Source organism: Oryctolagus cuniculus, chromosome 6 (assembly GCF_051225735.1).
Source record: "Oryctolagus cuniculus isolate XC-2025 breed Fujian yellow rabbit chromosome 6, ASM5122573v1, whole genome shotgun sequence".
Classification (NCBI taxonomy): Eukaryota; Metazoa; Chordata; class Mammalia; order Lagomorpha; family Leporidae; genus Oryctolagus; species Oryctolagus cuniculus.
In genome coordinates this window covers 125,407,232-125,430,907 of record NC_142872.1, presented here as the reverse complement: position 1 = coordinate 125,430,907, position 23,676 = coordinate 125,407,232, and the positions used below count along the sequence as shown (strand labels likewise).

Genomic DNA, 23,676 nt, shown 5'->3' with positions numbered 1-23,676 from the left:
GCATGAAGAGATACTGAGAAGGAGTAAGACCAGTTATTCCCTCCACTATTCTGGAAATAGGCCACTGCAGTATAAAACATCAAAATATAGGAATATGCATTTGGCATAGAAGTTAAAATACCATTCGGGATGCTTGCATCCCATATCAGAGCGCCTGGGTTCAAGCTAAGCTCTGCTTCAGATTTCACCTTCCTGCTGACATGCATCCTGGGAGGCAGCAGGTGACGGCTCAAGTACTTGGGTTCATGCTACCTGCATGGGAGACCAAGAATGAGCTCCAGGATCCAGACTTTGGTATGGCCCAGAACTGGTGCTTGCAGGCATTTGGGGAGTGAACTAGCAGAAGAAACATAGATTGAATAATCCTACTCTCTTCCTCTGTCCTCTCCCCCACTCTATAACTCTGCCTTTCAAATAAATCTTTAAAAGTCTATATTTTTATATTCCTTTGAAATATTTTTATTACATAAACAGAACTGATTTCATGTAATACATCAATAAAGTTTTAAGAGCATAATGGAGGCTGGCACTGTGGCACAGAGGGTAAAGCTGTTGGCTGCAATGCTGACATCTGATATGGGTGCCAGTTCATGTCCCAGCTGCTCCACTTCCAACACAGCTCCCTGTTAATGGCCTGCGAAAGCAGCACAAGATGTCCCAGTATTTAGGCCCATTCCACTCACATGAGAGACCCAAATAAAGCTCCTGGCTCCTGGCTCCTGGCTTCAGCCTCGCCCAGCACTGGCTGCTGCAGACATCTGAGGAGTGAATCGGCAAGTGGAAGACTGTCTCTGTCTCTCTTGCTCTCTTTCTCCCTCCCTCTCTCCCACTCTTTACCTCTGACTTTCAAATAAATAAATAAATCTTTCTTTTTTAAAAAGAGCATGATACTTACCATCCCCCTCCTCCTTCCTTCCTTATTTTAATTTTTGTGATGACACATGTTTTGAATTTACTTTATAATCACAAGCTTAATCTTCTACTAAAAAAAAAAAAAAAAAAGAACTCAAGAAGCAGTATTTCTGAGAGGTGAGAGAGGTTTACTCCCAGTGAGGCAAGGCCAGGCTGAGGCTGGGAACAGTAGACAGAACCTCAATCCAGGTATCTCATCTGGGTGGTTAGGACTCAACTAATTGAGACATCACATGCTCCCTCCTAGCAGAAAGTTGGAAGGAAGAGTGGAGTTGGGACTTGAACTCAGATACTCCAGTATGGGATGTAGGTGATTCAAAAAGTATCTTATGACATCCATCCCCTAAAGGGGATTTTTAAGTCCATTTTTCAATATTGCTGAATTGTAGTGAAATAGTAACATTCTAAATTGCTGGTGAAAATGTGAACTGTAGGGGGCTGGTGCCCTGGCACAGTAGGTTAATACTCTGCCTGCTGTGCTGGCATCCCATATGGGTGCAGGTTCTAGTCCCGGCTGCTCCATTTCCAATCCAGCTCTCTGCTGTGGCCTGGGAAGGCAGTGGAGGATGGCCCAAGTCCTTGGACCCCTGCACCCACATGGGAGACTGGGAGGAAGCACCTGGCTCCTGGCTTCGGATCGGTGTAGTTCTGGACATTGTGGCCATTTGGGGAGTGAACCGACAGACGGAAAACCTTTCTCTCTGCCTCTCCCTCTCACTGTCTATAACTCTAGCTCTCAAATAAATAAAAATTAAAAAAAAAGAAAATGTAAACTGTAAACCAATTAGGAAGCAATTTGGCAATATAACAAAAGTCCTAAAATAATGCTTTAAAATTGCCAAAGTATAGCTCAAAGATACTAATTATACTTCTGAAAATAATCTGTTTGAACATAATATGAAAAATATTCTGTGAAAATGCTTACTATAATATTATTTGTAACTGAATAAGTGGGATTGTGTTAGATTACATAAAAATAAAACTACTGCTTTTAATTTAGAAAATATGAATTTAATTTTAAAAGTTATAATACAAATATAATAAAATTTAAAACTAATATCTTGAATGCACTTGGTACCAATAAGAGCATATCTAATTTACTTAATTAAGGGGCTGGAACACTTAATTTGACCTTTACTGAAAGTCATAACTAAGAATAAGAATTTGCAATGAAAATAAAAATTTAGAATGAAAAGTTTTCTGGGTTCCTGCCAATAGCCTTAACTTCTCTATCACACATAGTTTACATTTTACTAGAGCAAAACTTCCTAAAATCTAGGTCTATTATGTCACTTTTCTAAAGTTCCTCATATCCCACAAGATAAAAGTCAAATACCTAGCAGAATATACAAAAGCCTTTATGAACTGATTTCTACCAATCTCTGTAAGACCACTTGAATCCAGTCTAGAATGGATGAAGGTGTCTTTCTTGTCTTGTTCTTTCATCTTCTTTGTCTTTGCTCAAACAGTTCAGACTAAGAAATCCTTCCCTCATTTACTCCTATGATTTTCAGCTTATTAACAGTTGTCTCACACACATAACTCTGCTTGTGAGAACGAGTTCTCTTTTTTGTTTTTATATAACCCTGGACAAATATTTGCAATACACTTCACAATTACCAAAAATGGCATTACTGGGGCTGGCATGATGGGGCAGTAGATAAAGCAGCTACCTGCAACACCATATGAGTGCTTTTTTTGTGTCCTGTGTGCTCTACTTCTGATCCAACTCCCTCCTAATGGCTTGCAAAAAACAGCAGAAGATGGCTGAAGTCCTTGGGCCCCTGCCACCCACATACATAGGAGACCCAGGTGAAGCTCCTGCCTCCTGGCTTCAATCTCCCTCAGCCCTGACCACTGCAGCCATTTAGAGAGTGAATCGATGAATGGAAGATTCTTATTCATTCTCATTCATTCATTCACTCTCTCTCTCTCTCTCTCTCTCTCTCTCTCTCCCCTCCCCACCTCTCCCTCTCCTCCCCCATCACCCATTCTTTCTGTAACTCTTTCAAATAAATAAATAAATAAATCTTGAAAAAAAAAATGGCATTACTATAATCCTTAATATTCTCAAATACACTTAATACATCTAGGAGGGATATTCTCAATAAAAACGTTTTATTTCTTTAGATCTGGTGTCAGGCATAAAGCCTTATATTCTGTTACAACTTGTTAAAAGAAAAAATGGAATGAGAGCAGAAATTTCAAATGAAACTAAGAGAAAGTAAAGAAAAGCCTTTAAATGATGTTCCCTACAATGTACATTTCCCTTTTTAAATTCTTAGATAATATAAAATAATTACTTTTCAGCTACCAACTATTATGTCACTTCATAAAGAAGATACAAAACTATTAAAAACAGAATAATGCAAAATTATAATCAGTATGGAATATGGTTTCAAAATTTGTAGTTCTACCATCTACTAGTTGTGTTACTGTAGGTAAGTAAATCTCAGTAAGCATTAGTGTCCTCATCTTTAAACTGAGAATGATAAAACTGTCAGAATTATATTTAACTGTCCTGACAGAGAATTCCATTTAAGCATTCTAGAAACCACAATCACCACTACTCGCTTTGTAATTTACACATTTTTAAGCAAAATATATCTAAACCTTTCTGCATCAACCATCCCAATGCTAGGATTAGGCATTCAAAGATAAAGGAGAAACACAGTGATAATAAAAACAAAACCCAACATCTACTGTGAAAACAGAAATCTAATATTATAAAGGGAAACCACACAAGCAAAAGTACTGCCATTATAGTCCTCTATAAACTTTCTCCATTGCAAGCAACTGTACACAAACTCCACTTAATAGACAAAGAAATTTTTTGATCCATTTTTTCTTGTATGGAAATTGACGAACAGAATTTTTACAGGGACTGAAAAGGAGACAGAGAAATTCTGATGTAGCTGTAAAAGGAGAAGCAATGGGCCAGCATTGTGGCACAGTAGACTAAGCTGCCACCTGCAGTGCTGCTATCCCACATGAGCGCCGGTTTTATTTTTGGCTACTCCACTTCCCAGTCAGCACCCTGGCAATGCACCTGGGAAAGCAGCAGAAAATGGCCCAAGTCTCTGGGCCCATGCCACTCACGTGGGAGACTCAAAGCTCCTGGCTCTTGGCTTTGGCCTGGCCCCTCTCTGGTAGTTGCGGCCACGTGAGGAGTGAACCAGCAGACAGAAGACCTGTCTCTTTCTCTCTCTCCCTCTTTCTCTGTAACTGCCTTTCAAATGAATAAAATAAATCTTAAAAAGAAAAACAAAAAGAGAGAGGCAATGAAAAGACAATTTAACTCTATTAAATGACTGAGAAAACATTTACTCATTGAGAAAAAAAATTATTGAGCTGGCGCTGTGGCATAGAGGGTAAAGCTGCTTCCTACAATGCCAGCATGCCATGTGGGCATCAGTTCGGGTCCTGACAAATGGAAGACTTCTCTCTCTCTGCCTCTCCCTAACTCTTTCAAATAATTAAATAATCTTTAAAAAAGAATTGTAAAAATTTCTCACCTGTGGCATATGTCGGCTTGTTCGTTTCTGAGGCAGATAAATAAGCCATGTGTATAAGACTGGGTCAATATTAACTGCCAATCCTTGTACATTACAAAGAAGTACCGCACCTAAAAACAAAGATTTAAAATTTGTTACATTTAAATTTTTTTTTACCTTCAAAGATTGCAAATTTTCCGTAAGAACCTAAATTCTTCTACTTTTCAAGCATCACAAGTATACAAAATAAAGGTTTAAAATGCTACACTAAATTAGGAGACTAGGACTTTCTTAAAATTATATCCAATTTTCAACCAATTTTAGTAACTCTATTAGAAGATATAACATTATTATCTTATCATAATGTAAATATAATATAAAGCAATATTTATTTTGTATTGTTCTAACTTTATAACAATTTCTTCTATCCTGCACACATAAAAATTATTTACTAAGGCCTTTTGATTTTAAAAGATGAAGCAAATACAACTAGAGTGTAAAAAAATTTTAATTCAAGAATATATATTTCAATCTTAAAGTTTAAAAGATTTTTCTAAAATCCACATAGAAACATGAAACAAGAATTAGAACTAAATTTCCATGAATTTCTTCCATTTATATGAGCTCAATGTAAAACTTGTAACTTGTTTTACACCTAAAATCACCTAAATAAAAAGGATAACAAATAATGTGATTAACAAGGGCATGTTCTACTAAAAATGTAATCACACCAAGAAAGCTTGTTTGGATCCAGAAACAAAGTATCCAACATGGAAAAAAAATAACACGAATCTCCAGAATTACAAGAACGTAGTGGCAAGTAAAAGGAAAACTTATTGGGGCCAACAAAAAGGTATAGGGGATAAAGCCACCACCTGCCATGCTGGCATCTCCTACAAGCACCACTTTCAAGTCCCGGCTGCTCCACTTCCCATTCAATGCCCTGCTAATGTACCTGGGAAAGCAGTGGGAAGATGGCCCAAGTTCCAGGGTCCCTGACACCCACGTGGGAGACCCGGAGTAAGCTTCTGGCTCCTGACTTCAGACCAGACAAGCTCTGACAATTGCAATAATTTGGGGAGTGAACCAGAGGATGGAAAATCTCTCTGTCTGTCCCTCTCTCTCCCTGTAACTCTACCTTTCAAATAAATAAATAAATCTTAGAACAAAAAGAAAGGAAAACATTAACAAAACATAATTATTAAACAAAGGGAAAAAATGTCACTTAAGAAAAAAAGATAACTTATCATAGGATATAACACATCATGTATAGCATTTGTAACTGGACTCTGAATTCTGAAAAAAAAAATGATCAATCAAATATTGAGAGTAGATGTATAGAAAAAGATTAAGGACTAAAAGCTGGACTTGAAAGATGGCCAATTAGCATTTCTATCATAACAAGTCAATAAATAATGCTCTAAAATGATCAAAAAAGACAAAGAAAAGATTATTTAAAAACATGAAAAGTAAACATCAAAATCACTAGTGAAATGAGGAAAACAGTTACCTCGAGAATGGAACATTTATTTATTTTTTAAATTTATTTATTTGTTTTTTATTTGACAGGTAGAGTTAGACAGTGAGAGGGAGAGACAGAGAGAAAGGTTTTCCTTCAGTTGGTTCACTCCCCAAATGGCCGCTACGGCTGGCACGCTGCACTGATCCGAAGCCAGGAGCCACGTGCTTCCTCCTGGTCTCCCATGCAGGTACAGGGATCCAAGCACCTGGGCCATCCTCCACTGCCCTACCAGGACACAGCAGAGAGCTGGACTGGAAGAGGAGCAACCGGGACAGAACCGGCGCCCATATGAGATGCTGGCGCCTCAGGTGGAGGAACATTTATAAAGTATTTCAGTTGCCTGAAAAAAAATGTAACTGAGATTCTGAAACTTTGAACAGAGAAAAGGAAGGCACACGAATCTTAGCTTTTTTTTTCCTAGAGTAAAACTCTAGTTAAACTAGTGAAAAGGCAGAGTAAAATTTTCCCTTTGAGATGCGTTCAATTCATTTTCATGTAAGATCCAGTTTTCTCAAAAACATCAGTCAGCACTACAGAAGCAAGCCATTGTAAGAGTCAGAAATATTTTTTAAAAGCATTGCTTTTTTTAAAGATTTGTTTTATTTTAAAAAGACATAGTTACAGAGAGAGGCAGAGGCAGAGAGAGAGGTCTTTCATCTGCTGGTTCACTCCCCAGATGGCCGCAATGGCCGGAGCTACGCTGATCGCAAGAAGAGCAGCCAGGACTAGAACTGGTGGCCATATGGGATGCCCACGCTTCAGGCCAGGGCTTTAAACCACTGTACCACTGGGCCAGCGCCAAGGAGTCAGAAATAGTAACAACAAATTTAGACCTTCAGGGGCCAGCACTGTGCGTGGCAGGTTAATGCCTTGGCCTGAAGCGCGGGCATCCCATATGGGCACCGGTTAAAGACCCCGCTGCTCCACGTCCCATGTAGCTCTCTGCTATGGCCAGGGAGAGCAGTAGAAGTTGGCCCAAGTCCTTGGGCCTCTGCACCCATGGGAGACCCAGAAGAAGCTCCTGGCTTCGGATCAGCACAGCTCTGGTTGTTGCGGCCATCTGGGGAGTAAACCAGCGGATAGAAGACCTCTCTCTCTCTCTGCCTCTCCTTGCTCTGTGTAACTCTGACTTTCAAATAAAATTAAATCTTTAAAAAAAATTTAGACCTTCAAGTGTTGGAGGTATTAGAATACAGAATATAAAACTACTATGTATAAAATGGCTTAAAAAAACAAAACTATAGAATTGGCCGGCACCACAGCTCACTAGGCTAATCCTCCGCCTGCCATGCCAACACCCTGGGTTTTAGTCCAAGTTGCTCCTCTTCCAGTCTAGCTCTCTGCTGTGGCCTGGGAAGGCAGTGGAGGATGGCCCGAGTGCTTGGGCCCTGCACCTGCATGGGAGACCAGGAGAAGCACCTGGCTCCTGGCTTTAGATCGGCGCAGTGCCAGCTATAGCGGCCATTTGGAGGGTGAAATAACGGAAGGAAGACCTTTCTCTCTCTTGTTGTCTAACTCTGCCTGTCAAAAAAAAAAATATATAGAATCATGAAGACAATAAGAAAATTAAGAAACAACTGCTTGTGGCAGTGTTTAACATGTTTTTAGGATATCTGTATCCTATATCCAAGTGCTTGGCTTCTGTTCTGGCTCCTCTGCTTCAGATCCAGCTTTCTGCCAACGCATACCCAGGGAGGCAGCAGATGACAGTTAGAGTAACTGGGTCCCTGCCACCCATGTGAGAACTTAATGACTGGTTTTTGGCTCCTGGCCAAAAGCTTTTTCAAATCGATATATAAATCTTAAATAATTTATTTTTGACAGGCAGAGTTAGACAGCGAGAGAGAGAGAGAAAGGTCTTCTTTCTGTTGGTTCACCACCCAAATGGCTGCTATGGCCGGCACGCTGCAATTCAAAGCCAGGAGCCAGGTGCTTCCTCCTGGTCTCCCATGTGGGTACAGGGCCCAAGCACTTGGGCCATCCTCCACTGCCTTCCCGGGCCACAGCAGAGAGCTGGACTGGAAGAGGAGCAACCGGGACAGAATCCAGCACCCCGACCGGGACTAGAACCCAGAGTGCCGGCGCCACAGGTGGAGGTTTAGCCTAGTGAGCCGCGGTGCTGGCCTTTAAATAAATCTTAAACAAATATGATAACAAAAAATAAATGACAAATCTAGTGCATGCATGTATATATTTAAGTATAGCTACAAAAAAAAGCCAAGTGAAAAATAACTTAAGGACCATGTTCATCATGAATATGAGATGGTTATAAACAGAATACCAAAAGAAAAGAGAAATCTGAAAAGGAAATTAAGGAATTGTCAAAAGAATAGTCAAGATGCAAAAGAATCAAGACATATAGCAACTCTTATTTCAGCATTTTCAAGAGAACGGCACAAAGCACCAAATACTGATCAAATCAGGATTTAAAAACATTTGAGTGGTGGGCATATGGCCTAACAACTAAGATGCTAATGGGCCCTAGGAGGTAGCAATGATGACTCAAATAATTGGGTTCTTGCTACCCATTTGGGAGAGTTCTGGGATTCAGTTATTACTCCCAGCCTCAGCCTAGCCCATTCCTGGCAACTGAAGGCAACTGGAGGATGAACCTGCATCCCATATCGTAGTGCCTGTGCTCAACTCCCAGCTCTGCTTCTGAGTTCAGCTTTCTGCCAATGGCATGCTCTGGTAGGCAGCAGGTAATAGATGGCTCAAGTACTTTAGGATCCTAGTCCTAGAGTTGTTTTTTTTTTTTTTTTTTTAAGATTTATTTATTTATTTGAAGTCAGGGTTACACAGAGAGAGAAGAGGCAGAGAAAGAGAGAGGTCTTCCATCAGCTGGTTCACTCCCCAGTTGGCTGCAACTGCTGGAGCTGCAGCAGTCCGAAGCCAGGAGCCAGGAGCTTCTTCTGGGTCTCCCATGTGGGTGCAAGGGCCCAAGCACTTGGGCCATCTTTCACTGATTTCCCAGGACACAGCAGAGAGCTAGATTGGAAATGGAGCAGCCAGGACTCGAACCAATGCCCATATGGGATACCAAAACTGCAGATGGTGGCTTTACCCGTTATACCACAGCACCAGCACCTAGACTGAGTTCTGAGCTGGTTCAGTCCAGGTTGCTGTGAGCATTTGGGAAGTGTGCCAGCAGATGGACGATATCTGTCTCTCTCTACCTCTCAAAAGAAAAAAAATTTTTAAATTTATGTTATGAATTAAATAGTGCTCTTAACTCAGGTTGTCCTCCCTTTGGTTCTCTTTCCTTTAAATTCATTTCATTTTTCTCAGGTAAGCTTCCTAAAATAGGGCAAATGGCCATAATACGGTTCCAGATTATAATTGACTTTCTTGGAATCACAATGATAGTTTACCTTTCTTATTAACCCCAATAAAAATCATAGAAATCAACCTGACTTGGTACATGGGATCACCACTTCAAAAAAACAAAAAACAAAACACGATTTCCCAGGCTCAGGTCACATGCTAAACTCTAGAACTACTCTATGAAATCAATTCCACTTTATTCTTATGGCTCGGAACCATCCTATTTTAATCTAATAACTTACAGCCATTATCAAATAAGGAAGAAACGGATGCAGAACAGGCCAAAACAAAAGCAGCATCACACTTAACAAAGAGGAGACAGTATAGTAACTGATTGTGATACAATGATTTTTTTTGTTGTTTAACATAATTAAAAACTTCAAAGCTGCAAAACTAATACAAGGAATTCTAAAACACCTGTCAAACAAATCACCCAATTGTTTACAATTTGGAACCAACTGCTTTACTTGCACATACAAAAAACACAAATCATTTAGTCTATTTGAGAATAATTGGAAGTCATGTTCTCATTTACCTCTAAAGATGTCACTGTCTATTTACTAACCAAGGGCATACTTTTATATAAATTTACATTTTTGAACATGGTACTGTTAAGACCCTTTTGTGCACGGTTTAAATTTTTTTCCTAATATCGAATGCTCCTTAATTAAAAAGAAAAAAGTCTGTCTCACAAACTCTCTTAGTATTTCTGAAAAGGAGAGATATTTCCATTACAAATAAAGAAAAAATGAAACATCACTAAAATGAAGTATTCCTTGGTCTATTTGTTTTAAAACATGTGATTTTCATTATTGAGGATTATTCACTTTTTGCCAGTAGTCATAAAAGAGATTCGGATTTCATTCTGAAATCCTAGGTGAATAATCAATGTCCACAACTCCTGACAACGCACACCAACTGATTATTTCCCCACACCAACCTCCATGAAGTCTCCTCTTCACAGTAGAGTGCAAAGCTCAAACATTTAACCCCCAAGACGGTGACGATATACAGACTGATGAGATGAATCCTGCATAGGCATCCCAGCAGGGTTAATTTGAATTTGGCACTCTCTGGGCCTTATTTTCTTCATCAAAGAGGAAAAGTTTTTGCATTGTACCAAGATAAAGTAATAGGAAAATTATACATAACATATAATACATATTGCAATATATTTTACCTTTTGTAAGCTATGGAAATCACTCAATAAGGTACACTGAACCCTGATATATGAAAAACAAATGAAGTGAAGCCTGAAACCATTTCATTTTACCGCCATGACAGACACTCTGGGACATGGTGCAGAGAGGAACCCATAGACAATCAAGGACTTCCAAAGTCGAGAAGATGGAACTGAAAGTAAAGGAGACTCAAGTGCAGAGTTCTCAGAATAGAGGACAAAAGAGGAGAGGGCACTTTAGAAGAGACAGTTCCACAGGTCTTCTAAAGAGCTTCCTCAAGTGTTCCACAGAAGGAGGAAAGAAAAAAAGATACACAAATGCCAACAAGCCCATGAAAAGCTGTTCAACATCATTAATAATTAGGGAAATATAAACCAAAACCATTAATACTTCAAAATCACAGCTATTAAAAAGTAAAAGCCAGTTATGACAAATATCAGGAAAGATGTGAAATACAGGAACCCAAATGCAGCACTATTCACAAAAGACAAAAGGTGAGAACAGTTCAAATATCCATAAGAGACTCATAAAAAAAATCATGGTCTATTCATACAACAGAGTATTATTTGGCCAAAAAAGGAATGAAGTACTGATACATGTTAAAACAGGGATGAACCTTGAAAACATTATATACATGAAGAAGTTAGACAAAAAGAGACTGATAATATGATTCCACATCCAGAACAGGTAAGTGCATAGAGCCAGAACAGACATTAGTGCTTGTTATGGGCAAGGGGGATGATGAGTAATTATTTAACAGGTATGGAGTTTCCTTTAGAGATGAAGAAAATGCTGTAGGACCAGATAGAGTTGGTAGGTGCACAACATTCTCAACATAATGTAAACCACTATATTTGTTTAAAATTTTTATAATGATTATTTTGTTATTAATCATGCAGACATAATGATGTTTCAGTCAACTGCAGACTGCATGCATAAATGGTGGTATTCCCGTAAGTTTACAATACAGCTGAAAAATTCCTATATCTAACAGTTATTTTTTTTTTTTTTTTTTTTTTTTTTGACAGGCAGAGTGGACAGTGAGAGAGACAGAGAGAGAAAGGTCTTCCTTTGCCGTTGGTTCACCCTCCAATGGCCGCCGCTGCAGCCGGCGCACCGCGCTGATCCTGGCAGGAGCCAGGAGCCAGGTGCTTTTCCTGGTCTCCCATGGGGTGCAGGGCCCAAGCACCTGGGCCATCCTCCACTGCACTCCCTGGCCATAGCAGAGAGCTGGCCTGGAAGAGGGGCAACCGGGACAGAATCCGGCGCCCCAACCGGGACTAGAACCCGGTGTGCCGGCGCCGCTAGGTGGAGGATTAGCCTATTGAGCCACGGCGCCGGCTCTCTAACAGTTATTTTAACATCATGGCACAATACATTATTCACATATGTGTACTGATGCTGATGTAAAAAAAACCTATTGTGGTACCAGTCATATAAACGTATAGCAAGGACAAATTATGGACAGTACATAATTGATTATGCTTATCCTAAATGGCTGTCACTGGTTTATATATTCACTATATTTTTGATCATTATTTTGGAGTGTACTCCTACTTACAGAATAAGAACATTTAGGAGTGGGCATTTAGAAGCTAAGACGCCCATATTACAATGCTTGAGTTTAATTCCTGGCTCTGGCTCCTAACTCCAATGCAGACCTTTGGAGTCAGTAGTGATAGCTTAATTGTTTTCCTGCTACCCATACGGAAAATCTGGAATGATTTTCCAACTACTGGCTCTTGTTCCAGTCTTGCCCCAGTTGTTGTGGGCACTTGAGGAATTAAACAGTAGACCAGGAATATGTATCCCTCCTCAAATCTACCTCTAAACTTCAAATAAATAAACATGCCATGTAATGCCAGCATCTGCCTCATTTATTTTATGTTTACCCGTTTTATTGCATTTTTCTCGAGACTGATTTAATCTTGTATTGTTTGTACATCATGGCCCTAGAAGCAATAGGAGATACCATATAATAAAATCATATAGCCCAGGTATGCAATAAGCTGTACCAATCCAGGTTTGTGTAAGATACTCTATGATACTCAGACAATGATAAAATTTTCTAAGAAAGTTTTCAGAAATTATTCTTATCATCAAGTTATGTATAACTATATATGAATTTCAGCTCAACATTTTAAAAAGATGTATCTACCTATCTGAAAGGCAGAAAGAGGCAGAGAGAGTATCTTCCCTGCACTGGGCCACTCTCCAAATTCCAACAAAGACTGGGACTGGTCCAGGCCAAAACCAGGAGCCAGGAACTCAGACTGCTGTCTCTTAGGAGAGTGGCAGGAGCCCAAGTACTTGGGCCACATATGTTACCTCCCAGGCACACAAGCAGGAAGATGGATGAGAAGCAGAGCAGCCTGGAGTGGAATCAATGCAGCAATATGGAATGCCAGCATCACAGGTGGTGGCTTAAATCACAGAACCACAACACTGGCCCCCTACAATTTACATTAACTTCAAAAATACAGAATTTGAGAAATAAGTCTGACTAAAGATGTATACTGTAAGTACAAAATATTGATAAGAACAATTCCTGAACAATTACGGAGATACACTGTAATCACACATCAGAAGAGTCAATAGTATTAGTACATAGATTATTCTCAAAATGATGTGCAAAAAAATACAATCTAAGTCCCAGACCAGATCCCCCAAGTCATATGGTAACACAAAAACTAAAGAATAGCCAAAGTAGCCATTTCATTTTGGGTATGTATTAAGAAGAAATGAAAGTACATATCTATGTAAAGACATTTACGCAAATGGTCATGGTAGCTTTATTTTTAATAGATAAATTCTGAAAATAAATCAAATTGTTATCAAGAAAAATTTAACAATTTATGGCAAATCTATGAAATGTAATATTATATGGGAATAAAAAGGAATCAATAATTTCATGTGTGTTAAATAACTTTATGATACATATGTGATTTTGTCACATTTAATTTTTAAAAGTACATATGGGAAAACAGTGTTGCAACACAACAGCTTGTGACACTGGCATTCCATATCAGAATGTTGCTCAAGTCCAGTGTGCTCTGCTTCTGATCCAGCTCCCTGCTAATGTGCCTGGGAAGGCAGGGAATGATGGTCCAGGTATCTGAGTTTCTTCCACCAATATCCTATATCCCAGTTGTTCCTCTTCCAATGCAGCTATCTGCTATGGCCTGAGAAAGCAGCAGAAGATGGCCTGAGTGCTTGGGGCCCTACACCTGCATGGGAGACCCAGAAGAAGCTCCTGGATCCTGGCTTCAGATCAGTCCAGCTCTGGCCATTGCAGCCACTTGGGGAGTGAACCAGTGGATGGAAGACCTTTTTCTCTGTTACACTACCTTTCAAGTAAACAAATAAATCTTTAAAAAAAAATTAGCCTGCTATAGAAGGGTTGAATTTTGAGTCCAGCCTGCAGTGGCCTTGCCTTGGCAGGGCCATGTCAAGCGGTTTTGCAGGCCACCGGCACGACATTGTATACCCTGATACACAGCGAAGTTTACACCATGGTAATTTGGATAAGTGCAGTTTTAATGGAGTAGGGGGAGAAAAAACTGACTAGGGTGAGTTTAGAAACAGGAAAACAAATGGAGGCAGTAATTATATAGACAATTCCTCTGACAAACTTTTATACAAGGAAGGCAAATAAATGTTTTGTTAGCTGGTGAGAAGAAAGTGGGATTCAAGGAAAGTTTTGTATTATTTGTTTGAAAGAGAAAAATTGGCATATTTATAGCTGCAAGGAATAGTCTGGGACAGCGGGAAATACAGATGATGCAAGCAAATAAGTTCAACTTTATCTCAGTGAAAACCTTGAGCAAGAAGAAAGGAAAGGAATAGCAAACAATTTTTGGACAGGAATATGGCTAATCTTCTATAACAGTTAAGGTAGAGATACTGAAAAGTAAATAAATGTTACTGTCTGAGTATTTAAGAATTTCTTTTCAAAGCTTGAATTTTCAGAGAAGTAGGAATCAAAGTCATCATCCATGAAATAGGTGTGAGTCTAGAATTAAAAATGAGGTAGAGAGGGCCAACACTGTGGCACAGTGGACTAAGCCTCCACCTGTGGCACTGCTGTCCCATATGAGCACTGGTTTGAGTCCCGGCTGCTCCTCTTCTGATCCATATCTCTGACTGGGAAAGCCATGGAAGATGGCCCAAGTGCTTGGGCCCCTGCTCCCACATGGAGACCCGGAAGAAGCTACTGGCTCCTGGCTCTGGATTGGCCCAGCTCCTGCAGCTATTTGTGTCTCTCCCTCTATCTATAACTTTCCCTCTCACATAAATACATAAAAATCTGAAACAAAAAAAAAAAAAATGCAGGAGGGTTTAAAAGGGCAAACGACTGAGAAATGGTGGTTTAATGTACATTTGAATCATCTGGGGGATCTTATTAAGTGCAGATGGTGGCCGGCACTGCGGATCACTAGGCTAATCCTCCGCCTGCAGTGCCAGCACCCCGGGGTTCTAGTCCAGGTCGGGGTGTCAGATTCTGTCCCAGTTGGGGTGCTGGATTCTGTCCAGGTTGCTCCTCTTCCAGTCCAGCTCTCTGCTGTGTCCTGGGAGTGCAGTGGAGGATGGCCCAAGTCCCTCGGCCCTGCACCCGCATGGGAGACCAGGAGGAAGCACCTGGCTCCTGGCTTCAGATCAGCACTGAGCGCCGGCCAGAGCAGCCATTTAGGAGGTGAACCAACATAAGGAAGACCTTTCTCTCTGTCTCTCTGTCTAACTCTGCCTGTCAAAAAAAAAAAAAAAAATGCAGATGGTGATTCTATAGCCAGAGAACATGTATTTCTAACAAGCTCCCAGATGATGCTAATGCTCTACTCCAAAGTGAGGACATGTCCAGTAACAGGGATAGGAAAGCAGATGACAGATGGACTAGTGAAAAAAAGGATGATGAGCAGCAAGCAGTAAAAGGTCACATTTAAGATAGTGGTCATGTAATTACAGTGAGACCAGCCAGCATAACTATGTGCGAGGGACATAATGCTAACACCTTAATTGGTGGTTATTATCATATCTATATGTAAAAAATACACAAAAAATAAATACCAAAAACAAAACAAAACAAAAGCAAAAAGAGTAACTGAACTGTGATTCTTATGATTTTCCTTCAGGTTGCAAAATAAAAATAACAGCATTTTTCATGTGATAGGCATTACTCTAAGCATTTCCTAGGCTTTATCTCATTAATTTTAACAACAATCTAAGGACGAGGTTATACATTAAACTCATTTTATAGATGTTAAAACCAAGTCCAGGAAAAATGAAGCAACATATCCAAGATCATAAAAGCTAATAACCTCAGAGAACCATTCAAAACCAGGTCTGTTAGACTACAAAGACCTACACTTATAACCTTTATTCTATAATCCTCTCAAAAAGTTCTCACTTGCCTATTCTCCACTGATGGCTATTTATAAAATACATAATTCAAGCAAATACCCCCTTTTCCCATGTCCCCTAAGTCTTCTTTCTCCCCATTATTTTAAGTTTTACTGGAAGCCATGTTAGTTCCCATGGCTTTTTTTCCCAACCTTTCCTCTATTAACATTATTTTCTATCCTCTAATGATATAGCAGGCTTTGACTTCATGTTTATTGTTATACTAAGGATTAAAAACCCAAAGACAGCACTTCTAGTACCTTGGAGTCAGAATAACGTCAAGATCTATTAATTTTGAACTAAAATCCTAAGTTTAAGCAGCTGGCCATTCTACAGTCCATGTTCCTTTAAAGCAAGTTAGCTAAATTGTGATTGGCAAATAGGAAAAGGAAATCAATATAAATAGAACCCAAGAGTTGTGTTGACTCAGACACAATATTTCTCAGCACCACTGAAATTATCCATTTCCTCACAATTAAAGAGAAAGCCTTTGCAAAAAATGATAATCTGAATAAAAAGGCAAAACAACTCATAGTGTACCATGATTAAAACTTACATATACTTGCAAAAGATAACTTTTAAATTGAGGTCTTCCTTAGTTTTTTTCTCCTGGTTATCAAGATGTATAGTAATGACAGGGCATTAAAATAAATGGTAGGGTACAACAGGCACCACAAGGTGGTGCTAATATCCTCTCATAATTGGCTGGTAGACCACTGAGGCCATTTAGATGTGTACTAAAGTGAGATTCTCCAACCTTCAGGGTGGCTACCAATTGTAACATTTTCTAGTCCAAGAGAAAAAGAACAATTTAATTAATAATATTTGAAGGCTTTTGATAGTTGGTTATGTGAAAAAAAAAGGTGGCTTTAATTTATTTGAGAGGCAGAAAGAGAGAGACACAGAATGGTGATTCCTTTCACTGGGTCATTCTCCAAATGCCTACCAAAGGCCATGGCGGGACCTGTGGTCAAAGCCAACGGCTAGAAGCTCAATCTAGGTCTCCCACATGGGTACCAGGGATCCAATTATCTGAGCCATCACCTGCTGCTTCCCAGTATTGAAGTCCACAGGAAGCTGGAATTGAACTTGGTGCTAACATGGGATGGGCATCTTTTTTTTTTTTTAATTTATTTTCCTTTATTTGAAAGTCAGAGTTAGAGAAGATAGATGGACACAGAGAAAGGTCTTTCATCCACTGGTTCACTCTCCAAATGGCCACAACAGCCAGGGCTGGGCCAGGCCAAAGCCAGTAATGTCTTCTGGGTCTGCCACGTGGTTTCATGGGTTTAAGCACCTGGGCCATCCTCCAATGCTTTCTCGGGCAGGGAAGATTAGAAGAGAGCAAGATGGTAAGCGGAGCAGCCAGAACATAATCCAGTGTCCATATGGGATGCCAGCATTGCAGCTGGTGGCTTTACTTGCTACACCTCCACAATAGCCCTGGGATGTTAACCATTGTCTTAACCACTAGGCCAAATGCTCAGCCAGAAAAAATTTGTAATTTATAATATTCTATAATTAATATTTAGGTTCACCAGCTTCATTGTCATATGGTTGTAATATTTTCCATGTACAGGAGGTAAGTTTATAAGCAACTAACTTTATACTACTATCAGATACATTAATTACATTTAATGGTGAGTAAACTATCGTCAACCACAATCAAGACTATTTTATTTAAAGTGTTCTTGTGGCACACTTCTGTAAATGCTAATAAAATATCTTAGTATTATGAAACCCATACTGATACTGCCAAAATCTGTTGCCCAGATTAATACTTTTTTTACTTCTGTATACTTACTCATATCATACTCTGAATGTAATAGACTCTCAGAAAAACATGTCAGAGTTTCCCCACAAGTGGGATTCTGAAGGCATTAAGCCAACTCCTGGAGTCAGACTTCCTGATGTTGTCCCCGAACCTGTCAGACACACAGAGGTACAGAAAGATGGATGGAGGGAGGGAGGGAGGGAAGGAGAGAAGAGGTAGGGAGGGAAGGAGGGAGGGAAGGATATAGCAAAGAGGAAAAAGGGAAGAAGGGCAGGAAGGGAAGAAGTTAGGCAGAAAGACAGGCAACTGGTCTGGCTAAAAAACAGCAGCAGCGGCAGAAGCAGAAGCAGCAGCTGCCATTTATTTAAAAAATGGGGGGGACGGGGCTCCGTGGCATAGCAGGTGAAGTGGCCTCCTACAACGCCAGCATCCCATATAGGCATTGGTTAAAGCCCAAGCTGCTCCACTTCTGATCTAGCTCCCTACTAACGCCCCGGGGAAAGCAGTAGAAGATTGCCCAAATGCTTGGCACCCTGCCATCCATGTGGGAGACCAAGAAGAAGCTCCTGGCTTTGGCCTGGCCCACCATTGGCTGTTGCAGCCATTTGGGGAACGAACCAGGGGATGGAAGATTTCTCTCTGTGTGTAACTCTCCCTTTCAATTAAGTATATAAATGTTTTTTTTTTTAAAGGAAGGGCTTCCACTGGGCACATTTATTATATAAGCTACATGCATACAAGTATACACACACACACACACACACACACACACACATGCATGCACAAGAGTACACCAAGAGTTCATGGGAAAATGGATTTAAAACACAAGTTCGTTTTGGTCCAAAAGATTTTGAAAATCATGAATAACTGTCTCAAGATACACATTTTCCATAAACTTTTTCAGGACTTCTCTATATAGAAAATCTTTAATTCTCATATTGTTATTCTCATTTTATCAAGGCAAAAATTGGATTTTAGAGAGTTAAAGAAAGCTGCCCATAGTTATACAAGAAGCATGGTCCATCTGATCCCAACACTTCTTCCACTGTGCTATAAAATAATGCTAATATTGGTAAGGATTATTAGTGCTTACTGAGAGGTAATTTGTGTTAAGGGCTGTAACACTATTTTCTCATTTATCCATATAACTGCCCTAAAAGGTATTATCATTTTCTACATTACAGACGAAAATCTAAAGCAAAGACACATTGACTAACTTTCCCAAAAACTTACTATTAAGTAGAAGAGCTAAGATTAAAATCAAAGTTACAAAGACAATGATAATTATACAACTGAATACATCAAAACATTACCATTCATTAAATACACAACTATTTTCTCATGGGGTGAAACACAATGTTGCTTAACAGAGAATAAAAACAAAAAATTATTAATCACATAAAATGAATGAAAATTCTAGGGCAGATAATATGAGAAAGAGACCTAAAAAGCCTTGAAATCCAGGTAGAAACATTATGTTAACTTGAACAACAAAGTAACAGTTAAAAAACACAAAGTAGAGCAAGTAAAATAATTAAGTAAAGAACATAAAATAGATACAAGAAGTGGTAAAATAAGATTCACTGGCAATAATGGCTGATGTGAGATAAATATCGCTTCATACACATTAGGTTGGGAAAGTCATTAGAGAAAAGGTAGATTTTGACGGAATTGTTTCTGTAGACATAGGTTTTAATAGGTAAGATGAAGTATATGGGTAAAAATGGCTGGGTAACAACAATATCTGAGTAAAAGCATAAAAATAAAGCAGCAAAATTGTGTCAAAGAGTTGATCAGTTTGACTGAATGTGGAATGCTTTACACAGAAAAATATTGAGACAGAAAAGTCAAATGACCATAGTACTCAAAACCTAAAAATGAATAAACATATCCATATTTCTGATAAAATAATCCCACTTTTCTATATTTTAGAAAGCAAAATAAAAGGAAATTTCAAATTACATGAAAAAAAATCAAAAGAAACTGGATGATTACAATAGGAAAAGAGTAGCAAAACACGAATTGAAAAAACTAATGGAGAAAAAGTTGAACAAATTATGAAATCTAACCGTTTGCAATTCACAAAATATCCAACAGCAATACCAAAGATTCTTCAAAGTATTTCATATTAACTTACATCTCTGGACAACACATATAGTACAATTATAACATAAAACTAAAACTCATCTTTTAAATACATCACTTTATCTGTAAAAAGATACTCGTTCAGTATTTTCTTTCTTTTTTTAAAAGAGTAAGAGAAAACCTCAGTTTGTGGAGTGTTCCATGAAAAACATTTTTTTTTTTTTTTGACAGATAGAGTTAGACAGTGAGAGAGAGAGACAGAGAGAAAGGTCTTCCTTCCGTTGGTTCACTCCCCAAATGGCCACCATTGCCGGCACTGTGCCAATCCGAAGCCAGGAGCCAGGTGCTTCTCCTGGTCTCCCATGTGGGTGCAGCGCCCAAGCACTTGGGCCATCCTCCAATGCCTTCCCGGGCCACAACAGAGAGCTGGCCTGGAAGAGGAGCAACCGGGACAGAACCAGCGCCCCGACCGGGACTAGAACCCGGGGTGCCAGTGCCGCAGGAAGAGGATTAGCCTAGTGAGCCGCAGCGCCAGCCCATGAAAAACTTCTAAATCTACTATTTATCTCAGGACATTATGAGAAATTTTTATTTTTACATAAAAAGAAATAAATATAACGACTAAGCCTAAATTAGGCCTCAAAATGCAAAGACCTACACCAAGTTTTCCAGACTTTTAGTATCACTATTAGGAATCAATTTTCATTACAATAAAACTTATATGGTGAGCAAATAAATTTTGTGAAAATGATGGACATCATTATCTGCGTAGATACATGTATGGACTACAAACTGTGTGTGTGTGTGTGTGTGTGTGTGTAAAATACACAAAGCTTTTTAGAATGGAAAGGCAATCAAAATCACAGGTAATATTAGACAATAACAGAGTGTAGTCTTCAAAATCCTTTTTGTAATTTTTAAAAAGATTTGTTTATTTATTTGAAAGGCAAAGTTGGGGGCGGAGAATCTTTCATCTGCTGGTTCACTCCCCAAATACTTGAAATGACCAGAAATGGGCCAGGCTCTAGCCAAGAGCCTGGAACTCTATCCGAGTTTCCTACATGAGTACAGGGGTCCAAAAAACTTGGCTATTTTCTGCTGTTTCCCAAAGCACATTAGCAATGAGCTAGACTGGAAGTGCAGCAACCAGGACACCTGCTGCGTCACAATATGGAGGGATTGGGATGAGAAAGAGATTTGATATTTTTGCAGCTACAAATGAGCCTTAAAATATATAATCCAAGACTTGTTTGGAATATTTTATGCCACATTAGGGAGAAAAGACTTTTAGGGAGACTTAGGGTCAAGTAACTGGAATGATGAGAAACAGATCCAGGAATGTTTCCAGGCCTATCTTTGCTTAGCAAGTGGTAAAATGAGGTCAGTTCTATGAGGTAATAGGCTAAGCCTCTGCCTGCGGTGCCAGCATTCCATACAGGTGCTGGATTATGTCCCAGCTGCTCCTCTTCTGACTCAGCTCGCTGCTTAGGGCCTGGGAAAGCAGTAGAAGGCCCGAGGGCTTGGGCAACTCCACCCACGTGGGAAACCCTGAAGAAGCTCCTGGCTCCTGGCTTCGGATTGGCCCAGCTCCAGCCATTGCCGGTCATTTGGGGTGTGAACCAGTGGATGGAAGACCTTTCTCTCTGTCTCTCCCTCTCTGTAACTCTGCCTCTCAAATAAATAAATAAAATCCTTTTTTAATTTTATTTATTTTTTACAGTGAGAGAAAGACAGAGAGAAAGGTCTTCCTTCCGTTGGTTCACTCCCCAATTGGCCACCACAGGCCATGCTGTGCTGATCCGAAGCCAGGAGCCAGGTGCTTCCTCCTGGTCTCCCATGTGGGTGCAGGCGCCCAAGCACTTGGGCCATCCTCCACTGCCTTCCCGGGCCACAGCAGAGAGCTGGACTGGAAGAGGAGCAACCGAGACTAGAACCAGTGCCCATATGAGATGCTTACGCCACAGGCGGAGGATTAACCAAGTGAGCCAAGGCGCCGGCCCCTAAATAAAATCTTTTTTAAAAAAAGTGGGAACATGAGCAAACGAGAGCTGTGTACAATGTTCTTGTAAGCAAACTGCTACATTAAGAATGTGTTTTCTCTAAGGAGCATGTCAATGTACTCTAAGGTTATCCTTCTCTCTAAATTTATGAGCCAACTTTTATTTTCCTGATATTATTAACCCTTCAATCCCTCATTACATACAGCCTCACATGTCAAAGAATTAGAATGCTAAGGATGTTATACCTAACTTGATACATTTAAATGTTTTACTACCTTTCTTTAAAAAAAAAAAAAGATTTATTTATTTGAAAGTCAGAGTTACGCACAGAGAGGAAGGGGGGGGGGAGGGAGGGAGGGAGGGAGGGAGGGAGGTCGGTCTTCCATCCACTGGTTCACTCCCCAGATGGCCACAATAGCCAGAGCTGTGCCAAGAGCCAGGAGCTTCTTCCTGGTCTCCTACATGAGTGCAAGGGCCCAAAGACTTGGGCCATCTTCTGCTTTCCCAGGCCATAGCAGAGAGCTGGATCAGAAATGGAGCAGCTGGAACTAGAACCAGCGCCCATATAGGATGCCAGCACTGCAGCCAACAGCTTAACCCGCTATGCCACAGCGCTGGACCCCACCTAACCTTCTATCATGCAATTTTCCTAAAAATTATAACGATCACAACTGGTTTTTTTTTTTTCCTTTTATCGGTTATTTCCCAGGACTGATTATGTGTGAGCAGGTAAGAAGTTTTTGTTTGTTTGTTTGTTTGTTTAATTTCATTATAACTTGGAATCTAGAAGAAAAATATTCAATTAAATTATGTTATTAGTGCATAAGATTTTTACAATTTGCCTTCTGGAAATTCTTAAAGCACAAATCTGATTCTTCAATCACATAAAAAGTTATTATCTTTGGGAACAGGCATTTGGTGAGGTAGTTAAAGTGCCACTTAGGATGCCTGAGTCCCTTATCTGAGATCCTGGGTTCAACTCCGGCCTTTGATCCCAATTCCAGCTTCTGCTAATTTGCACCCCTGGAGGCAGCAGGTATGGCTCAAATGAATGGGTCCCGGCATCCAGGTGGAAGACCTCGCTTGAGTTCCTGGCCTCTGGTTTCAGCCTGGCCCAGTCTCAGCTATTGCATGCATTTCCGAAGTGAACCAGCAGATGGGAGATCTCTGCCTCTCTCCCTGTCATAAAATAAGTACAATAGGGGCCAGCACTGTGGCTCACTTGGTTAATCCTCTGCCTGCAGCACCAGCATCCCATGTGGGCGCCGGGTTCTAGTCCCAGTCGTTCCTCTTCCAGTCTAGCTCTCTGCTGTGGCCCAGGAGGGCAGTGAAGGATGGCCCAGGTACTTGACCCCTGCACCCACCTGGGAGACCAGGAAAAAGCACCTGACTCCTGGCTTTGGATCAGCGCAGCGCCGGCCGTGGTGGCCATTTGGGGAGTGAACCAACGAAAGGAAAACCTTTCTCTCTCTCTCTCTCTCTCTCTCTCTCTCTCTAACTCTACCAAATAAAAAAATAAGTACAATAAGAACTTTTTAAGTTATTATATTGGCTCCAGTGCTGCAGCATAGTAGGTAAAGCCGCCATCAGCACTGCTGGCATCCCATATGGGCGCTAGTTAGAGATCCCACTGCTCCACTTCCGATCCTGCTGTTTGCTATGGCCTGGGAAAGCAGTTGATGGCCCAGATCTTTGGGCCCCTGCACCTATGTGGGAGATCCAGAAGAAGCTCCTGGCTTTGGATTGGTGCAGCTCCGGCCATTCAGTCCAGCTGGGGAGCAAACCAGCAGATGGAAGATCTCTCTCTCTCTCTCTGCCTCTCTTTCTCTCTGTGTGTAACTCTTTCAAATAAATAAATAAATAAATCCTTTAAAAAAAGTTGTTATATTTTCTTTGACAGCTAAAAACTCAAGCATTTTGTCCATATATATTTTATCTTATATCTTTCAAAATTTTGCTTCACTCTTTTTACTCCTCATTTCTTGGA

At 40.1% G+C, this 23,676-nt stretch overlaps 1 protein-coding gene across 21 annotated transcripts in view; it reads right to left on the bottom strand.

Annotated features, from left to right (window-relative positions):
* Window positions 1-23,676, bottom strand: part of VPS13B (vacuolar protein sorting 13 homolog B) — a 779,033-nt gene that overhangs the window by 479,308 nt on the left and 276,049 nt on the right. For all 21 annotated transcript variants that reach the window (XM_089336373.1, XM_089336374.1, XM_051844658.3 and 18 more), the window contains one exon: window positions 4,428-4,537. In XM_089336373.1, the coding sequence (XP_089192499.1) occupies window positions 4,428-4,537 (110 nt within the window). Of the gene's footprint in view, window positions 1-4,427; window positions 4,538-23,676 lie in introns of those variants that run through there.